We start from the raw sequence: 8,201 nt of genomic DNA on the forward strand, positions 1-8,201 counted from the left end.
TATATATGAGCGTCTTGATTTGAAACGTGCAATAACTTATGAAACTTATAATAACAAATACTTAACTCTATAACGCGTATTAAAAGAAGTTCAACATCTTGGGGCAGTATCTTAATCCTTTCGGGACGGGGAACCTCTCTCTTTGGACGCGTCGGATACGAATTTTATTTTCTCAGAGTCTAGGTTGAGAATCGACGACAGTCCCGAAAGATTTAAGCTTAAAGTGAGTCTTACACGATGGTTCGAAGAAGGTACAAAAGAAAATCTCTCTACAATACATATTTATACAAAGTGATTAAAAAAAAGACTATAAGTAAGTGACCTTACAGTACCGTAACTTAACTCGACTACAGATTCATGCCCTTCGCTCGAGATATCGCCAAACATGCTGTTGAGTACCTAAATCACAAACTTCGTTACCTCATCTTGCAGGACGCTTAGCTCGCTAGGATCCCTCGCGTCGTAATTGCACAACACTCTTGCTCTATCCTGATCGTTCTCGGCTAGTGCGTTGGTGGTGGCTGGTGGGGTGGTGTAATAGGGACCCCCAGATAGTCTGGGTAGGTAAACGATAAGTGAATTTATAGTGCTATAATCTTATTTGTAATATAAACTCGTGTACGAGGGAAACTTGAGGATAGGAGACACAAAGCGACTTTTTACGAGGATCATATACTGCCATACAACGTGAATATATTGTAATATCGTTTCACGTTTATATTCAGGCACACACTCACCACAGCATTCTACATAGTTGTTACTTGACATTGAGCGAGATAATAAGTATTCGATTGTGGTGAATTGGATCAGTCAGTATGCATGCAATTTAAAAAGATCAAATTTCGCATTAAAGACATTTTTATTCGGCAAATTAGTCTGTTCTTTTGCGGGTATGTGTGTTTTCAATTCTACTGGTTCAATTACATGCATTATTATGATTTACCCCAATATTCCCTGATATTATGGAAAGAATGGAAAAATTTAATCTTTCTCCGCAGTACATAATACAGGCAGATGATTAATATCCTAGTATAGAAAAGCGTGATATGTCTACATTTATATCGTTGTTCAGTTACATGGCGCATCGAGATTAGTTTCTCTTTGATGCCATTATGGCCATTCTCGGCCGAGTTACGGCGATCCAAAGCAACTGTTTTGAAAAGACAATACAAGAACAATAAGAGGTAGTAGTGTAGAAGAAGCTAAAAAAAAAAAAAAATATATATATATACCGCATTGATCGCCGTAAATCGTTCACAAAGGAATTTATCGAGAAAGATATTCTGTCCATCCTATTTCATCTAAATATACAATTGCATGTACAATTATACAACGTTATAGAGTATTTATATATGTATATTGATAGGTAACAATTCTGTAAAGATTAAGAGACAATCGGAATTAAGCTTTTTAACGTGTACGTGTAACTTGAACGAACGTCGTTAAAATGGGAAAAATTACATGACAGTTAACATAATTGAATTGCCAACTGGATTCGAAATTCGTAACGATCCGTCAATATTCGTACTCATAAGGTTGAAAACTAAATTTTACTGATATCAGTGTCGAATGTGGCGGTAACGTAAGCGGCAGATCCGGCGGTTACGGACGAATTTTGAGAAAGAGTGGGCGAAGGATTTAGCTCGATCACTTCCTCGCTGTTGACTCTCAGCAAAGGGCTCGGTTGACGCGCCCTGCAATTACCAATCGTGCAAGCAGAGATAGAGAGTAGCGGGAGAGAACACGCTCCGACAGATTGCACGAAGACCGAGGAAGCAAGGAGTAATCAAATGAATAAAAAACATTTTACATCTATTACTAGCGATTGTTACAATGTTTATAGGACAGGATGCTGATATGGAAGCAATTAAATTATGTCGGCATTAGATCTGGTCTAACTAATCATTCGCTGGTTTCAAGCTATCTTGAAATTTTATTAATCAATGTCATTGAAACCAGCTGTAACAGGTAATGTTCGTCAAACCACCAAAACTGCATCTTCTGTGCAGTGAAACATTTCCGTCGTAAAAAAATTTCATCGCGTCTTTTTGTCCAAATCTATGCCCGCGATTGCTACAAGGAGAAGCAGAGTTTACGAATCGTATCTAAACATACCTATTAACATTCAAGGTTTGTCAAACATTACTCACTCAGATCACCATAAAGTAGGATAGCTGTACAAAAATGTTGCAATAACAATACGCTGCATGAGGACAATAACGTGCTGAATACAAATCGAATAGAGTAGGTAGATAGAATACTTTTTAAAGGAAAACGAAAGCCAAAAAGTGAAGAAGGCAACCAACTTACCCGGCAAGCTCGCGCTGTAGATCTTGCATGACAGCGTGACATTGCGCGTAATGACGTGTTTGCGCCTCCACGAATTCATGCAAGCATCGCAAATGTCCGGCCTGTGAGCTCGAGACACCTTCCAGCAGCAATTTCACTATCTCTGCTTGTCGATCGAACTCTGATTGTGCTACCCTCAGCTCCCTCTCTGCCTGAGTGAGCAATATAAACATTTTATTTATTATTGTTTTCTCTATATTTTAATATTTACTATCTAAGATGAAGTCAGGAAACTAAAATGATTGTAGGTATGAAGTTGCTATCGTTATTGAATCCGTATCGTGAAAAAGCATATTTGTTGCTTCACAATTAACAATTGTTCTTTTTAACTACTGTTTTTTTTTTTGCTTATCTTTTATATATGTATATACAGATTATGAGACTATCATATGCGATACATAAAATATGACAAAAACGTGCTTTATTTGAATGTTTATGAAATTTAATACATATGGCCGTAAAAACTTTAATGCGATTGCATTGGGTTTGGATTTTTCTGAATTGAGAGAACGAACAAAACTATCGATTGCATTAATACCTGATCGAGCAACACTTCAGGTGATATGCCGGACTCCTATAAATTGCAGCAGTGTGGAGGACAAAACACATAGTAAACGTATAGAAAAATTTTTTAATGATATCGACAATTAACGATACTTACACTCTGTTGACCCAGCATGCTCCTTGCTTTCCTTACTCTATTTTTACATGCATCCAGGTCCAATCTGTATTAAAATCATTTAACATATGAGTAAAAAGACTTTTAGTATGCCCAATAGGGATAAGCGATTTTTACCTTTTGGTTTCTAATATCGCCATTTCCTTGCTGACAGTTTTCATTTCTCCATCTAAGAACTTTCTCAGAGGCTGTATATAACAATTAGCAGCAGTTCCTATGAAGTCCCTTTCAATCTGTCCCAATCTCTGCTGACATTGACCGACTTTTATTAATGCGCTACCTAGAATCGAATCTTACATCAAATGCTTTTGCATCATATATATATGCATATATTTATAAGAATATATTTGACATTAACCATAAGCTATTCCAGGACCAAAATCATTTCCAGCTTCAATCATGTCATTTCCTACGTATTCTAAATTGCTTAATCTGTTTGGTTTTCGTTTATCTATCTTTTCGTAAAAGAAATCTTCAATCCTGTTACCTGCAAAATATGTCATCTTAGAATTAACGATGGAATATATATACAGAAAGGTTTATACATTTAAATATACAATATTAAAATGTCAACGATCAATAAAAAGAATTAAGTAAAGGGCAGTTTGAGAGATATCGACAATTTTAAATAAGATAAAATGTAAATAAGAAAACAGTTAAATATACAAAAATTCTAGAATATAATTATAATAAATCACTTGTATACATATCATATTCCTTTATTTACTAAAATTTATCAACAATCAATTTTTTATCAAAATTTAAATCTGATTAAAATAATTAATTCAAATTGAATACCAGGATTCGGAGTAAGCACAGCTTCCATATTCCGCAGTATCTTTTCGGTCCATGTTTTGGTGGCATTTCCTCTTTCTGCTAGGTGTTCCAAATGAGCGTCTAGCTCGGTCTTTTCTGAAGTACCCAGCGTCTCTTCTGTCATCTGAGAGACACCAGAGAGCAAACATGATAATCTCAAATTTTTCTTGGCAGTTTCTAATATATAGTTTTAATATATATAGTAATACTCTTAATATATTGTATCATGTAATGCTCTTAAAATATAGTTGCCAATAAACAAATGCGATTTTATGATTCGCGTTCAAAGTTCGCGTCATTATTGCAATGTTAATGTAGCATCAGAGGAAGATGACGCGTCCTCATTCGATTAAAGAGGAGCGTCATTGGTGTCGGCCGACGACGTTGCACGTTAAGATGAGACCAGGGATCTAGGTTAAACGAGATTGGATGTGGATTCCAGTAGTTCGCCGAGAACGAGGAGCAGCCAAGGAAGCTGTCCAATGACATGCAAACGCGTTGATTATGATCGTTTTCAGACGTTGAATGTCAACGATGACAAACGCTGACGGATTCGAAATGCGTTCGACGTCGCGTTTCCACAGTGCGGACTTTTCAGATAGGACGAGGAAAAAAAAAAGAGGTTTCCCACCTGCACGACTCTGCTGAGTGCGGCTCCTGCATCCTTCACCAGCTTCTTCACGTTGAAATCCATCCTCGCGAATTAGATCTTTCACGCGATCGAGAACTCTTCCTAGCAAACACCCAATTCCCCCTCTTTCGCTTTCTTTTTGTGTCTCCCACGCTCCCTGTGCTTTGTCGTAGGATTCATTAAATGCCTCAGCACTTCCGGAATCTAGAGTTACTAGGAATTTTCAATCAGACGTATCGTGTCTAGATATTCATGCCTCATGCCTGTCGGCTAATCCGCAAACTATTTTTTGTTTATCGATCCATTTAAGACAAGTGAACACAAGGTCGTTATATTTGTTTGTCGAAAGGGTCGAAAGTATCGCACGATACCACCGTACATTATGTATTATTATCTGCAATTTTCGAAATGTGTACATATACATACTTAATACGATGTATTGTATCATTTTTAATGGTCTGTTGAAAGAAATTATCACATGTGACAATACGTATTTTATTAAATGTAGTCAAAGTTGTAAAATGAGACTACTCATTTTCTATACAAGATTTTCACAAAATCGCGTTCGACTGCACTCTGTTTACGTGCCAGTTATAGAGTTCCATTAACAAAAAATGCAAACATTCTCCTTTAAAAAAAAAAATATATATATATATAATAATTACATATAATCGTTCGCTAATTTCTATTTAACTATTAATGCTGTCTTTACACGTCCCTGCTCGAGAAATTAAAATTCTTGAAAAATTTCCACATTATAACTCTAGAAAAAAAAAAAAAAAAAAAAAAAAAAAAGAAAAAGACTGATATGACGATCCTCAGGCAGTAATCTGGTAAATGATGATTCAATAATGAACAAGAAAGGAAGATTCGCGCCTGGAATACAAACAGGGTCAGAATGCATTGTATTGTAATTTTATGTCTAATATAATCAATAATTTTATCAACACGACAATTTTTATAATTGTGTACTCCAGTCTGATCTTCCTCTCGCATTTCTAAAAAAAAATGCATATCTTGTACAATGCATGAGTCATGAATACGTATCAAATAAATATCTCAATTTTCATAAATACGTTAGAATGAATCGCTGTGAAACATCATGTAACGGTATACTGATGAAGCTCTTGCAAGTTCATTCAGAAACATTTATTGAGAGAATCAGTTCTTTTCGCAGCTGCTTTCTCTTGATTAACTGTTTCCGAATCTTCAGTTTTGTTTCACTGAACATTGACGGCGTACATCCCACATATTCGTTCTTTACTTTACTTAATTATTAGGAACACATGGAGAGAGGATCTAGCACACAGGCGACACGTGCCTCTTGAGAATTAGTACAAAACGGTACCGTAGAACAAGATGCGAGACCTTAAAAAGAATGTAACTCGCTAGAAATACAATCGTGCTTGAACGTGCAAATGCATTTGATGACTTTAACTTAATAATTTTGGCCATGCGCTAGCAACCTGTTACAACACGCGTGGCGGTCGTATCCATTATTTTTTTTTTCCAGTAATATTCTATCAGCAGTCGCAAATTGTGACGCACATACGCCACAATTTCAATGGCGCCATTACTTCAATTACTTCTCGTTAAAAACATCTTAACATTATAATATTAGTATTAATAATAGACAATAATTATCATAATAACGACAATGTCGGATGACGATGCATCATATCGCAATAACGATCATTTCATAATCGGTTCCACGTTGTATTGGAATTCGTGAAACTGAAATCGTCTCTGATAACAGGATTGAATATTTTGAACGTGTTTTTGCATTAATTCTCCAATGCAGTCAATCGCAGGAATGTTAATTTTTATGTTTCAAGTCGTTTGTTATCAAGGCATTTATACGCTATCGGCTTACTGGCCGACCATAATTGGTTGTCAATGCGACCTGCCGATCGCCGATAGCTTTCGCGCTCGTGCCCGAGCCTCCGTGCGAATATTTGTGTATTCGAACCACAAGACATTAGGAATCAGTGTCGTGTCGCGCAGCAATAAGAACTCTGATAATCGCCTGAAGAATAGCAAAGATTACAATGAATGAATATTATTATTAAGCAGCGGTCATACTTTACAACTGTTATAAAACTTTGATATTGCTGGTTCATATATTTAGATCCAATAAGGAACCATGGCCAAGATAAATATCATATTAAAGAATTTCTTGGACAGCAATTGCAAAACTGTTTTCTCTGCTGAATGCAGCCATTATCGCTGTTATTACACTATTTCCCGATACTCACCATGAGACTATTATAGGAAAAAATGGTGTCAGAACCATATGCATGATTATGAACCACGCTGTTCCCAGTGCAATTCCAATTAATGCACCCCAAACTACTTGAGTGTTGGAGTGGTACAGTAGATACACTCTGCTGTAAGTTACCAATAAGGCTGTGACGATGCATCCTATCGCTACTATTGTCCGCCAAAATCTCTCGATTATCGTACAGTTGTAATTTAACCTGGAAGAAGGAAGGTAAGTGAGCTGACAAGAGCGAGTGATATGATCCTAAAATAATTTATGATGTTACCTAAAGTATATAAAAAGTGTTGCGTATGCAGCGAAAAACCACATAAATTGTGCATGTGTAGATGGCATGCCGTATTCGACATACAGGCCATCTCTCTTCATCGGCCTTGCTTGACGAATCATGTGTTTTAATACATAATTTATACATTCATTGATAGCAACTCCGATAAAAAATACGATCTATAATTAAAGAACAAGTTATGTTTGTAAATTATAAATTAAATCTGTCTAAAGTACTACAAGAGAGCTACATGTATTATTACAATTAACTTACGGTATGTAAATCCCTCCTAAAAAGTATCAATGTGATGAAACCAGTTAAAATGGCAAAGGGCATTAGACTTATTACAGCCAAAAGCTGCCCAAAAATATCCCCTGAAAATTTATGAATACACATTAATGTCAGAAACACAGATACTTTTTATCATTTTAAATACACAAGTACTTTCGTAAATTTTGTTAAAAGAAATATTGAATATTCAAAATTCTTAGCAGTATAAATTAAACAATTCAATAAGCATATATTGACAACTTTTTATCCAAAACAATTTCACAAATTCTTCAGAATTTTAACATATAAAATCAATTTCTATTAATGTTATCTACGTATGTATAATTAAATGTTATGATTTAAGCAAATGCCTGGCTAAGTTTCGTCCATATGATGATGGCAATGTGTAAATTAAATAATCAGCAACGAAGCGCGAGGTGAAAGCTCGGGATACTGACAGTAAGAGACGCCGTGCATTCGTACCTTGCGGATACTCCACCAATGTCAGAGATAACGGGATCCATTCGGTCTCGTCCAGCGGCTTGTCGGGCGATGCCATCGTTATCGTGATTCTCGAGGATGTGACATGTCTCACACCGTCACACGGCGTCTCACAGTGAACGGACGCGCACCGGCTGGATGACAGGAGGGAACGAACTCGAGGGAAGGGGAAGGAGTTTCGTATTTACACTCGCGACTACGATATCGTGGCCGCCGCGTTGTCATCCATGGTCGCCATCGCCTGTTTCGTTACTCTTGTTACCGTCGCTAGCGTTAACATTGACCTCGCTAATCTCGCTATAATTGTAGCACGATGTTGACCTATGTTGACGAAGCTAAATGCGCGGCTTCGCCGACGGCCGAACGGGTCGTCGTGAAAGCGGGAGTTCGATGTGCCCCTTCCCCCCCC

General features: G+C 36.8%; 2 protein-coding genes across 5 annotated transcripts in view; both read right to left on the minus strand.

Moving 5' to 3' along the window:
- Window positions 1–4,779, minus strand: part of EndoB (SH3 domain containing GRB2 like, endophilin-B) — a 6,363-nt gene extending 1,584 nt beyond the window's left edge. Inside the window, exons 1-9 of one of the 4 annotated variants that reach the window (XM_018546490.1) lie at window positions 4,476–4,779; window positions 3,827–3,968; window positions 3,387–3,515; window positions 3,146–3,308; window positions 3,011–3,074; window positions 2,888–2,923; window positions 2,311–2,501; window positions 2,151–2,174; window positions 487–556 (exon numbers count right to left, since the gene is read on the minus strand). In XM_018546490.1, coding sequence (XP_018401992.1) covers window positions 2,156–2,174; window positions 2,311–2,501; window positions 2,888–2,923; window positions 3,011–3,074; window positions 3,146–3,308; window positions 3,387–3,515; window positions 3,827–3,968; window positions 4,476–4,538 — 807 coding nt within the window. In that variant the 5' untranslated portion in view covers window positions 4,539–4,779 and the 3' untranslated portion in view covers window positions 487–556; window positions 2,151–2,155. Of the gene's footprint in view, window positions 1–420; window positions 557–2,150; window positions 2,175–2,310; window positions 2,502–2,887; window positions 2,924–3,010; window positions 3,075–3,145; window positions 3,309–3,386; window positions 3,516–3,826; window positions 3,969–4,475 lie in introns of those variants that run through there. The other 3 variants (XM_018546487.1, XM_018546489.1, XM_018546491.1) reach the window with 3 other exon arrangements.
- Window positions 4,780–5,255: 476 nt separating this feature from the next.
- Window positions 5,256–7,938, minus strand: LOC108779072 (dolichyldiphosphatase 1). The gene is made up of 5 exons (XM_018546420.1): window positions 7,775–7,938; window positions 7,295–7,395; window positions 7,022–7,200; window positions 6,731–6,952; window positions 5,256–6,501 (listed from the first exon to the last, which is right to left on the minus strand). Exons 1-5 carry the CDS (start codon window positions 7,848–7,850, stop codon window positions 6,369–6,371), a joined length of 711 nt encoding a protein of 236 aa, XP_018401922.1. The 5' UTR covers window positions 7,851–7,938; the 3' UTR covers window positions 5,256–6,368.
- Between the last annotated feature and the right edge of the window lie 263 nt (window positions 7,939–8,201).

This window comes from Cyphomyrmex costatus, unplaced genomic scaffold (assembly GCF_001594065.2).
Source record: "Cyphomyrmex costatus isolate MS0001 unplaced genomic scaffold, Ccosl1.0 scaffold55, whole genome shotgun sequence".
NCBI classification, from domain to species: domain Eukaryota; kingdom Metazoa; phylum Arthropoda; class Insecta; order Hymenoptera; family Formicidae; genus Cyphomyrmex; species Cyphomyrmex costatus.

Bases quoted from the DNA above. Each gene is read 5' to 3' on its own strand.
- LOC108779072 (XM_018546420.1), bottom strand. From the start codon at position 7,850: ATGGCATCGCCCGACAAGCCGCTGGACGAGACCGAATGGATCCCGTTA. The intron at 6,953-7,021 runs GTAACATCATAA...TCCTTCTTCCAG, and splicing joins ACACTTTTTATATACTTTAG to GTTAAATTACAACTGTACGA. The intron at 6,502-6,730 runs GTGAGTATCGGG...GCTATTCTTCAG, and splicing joins TTTCCTATAATAGTCTCATG to GCGATTATCAGAGTTCTTAT.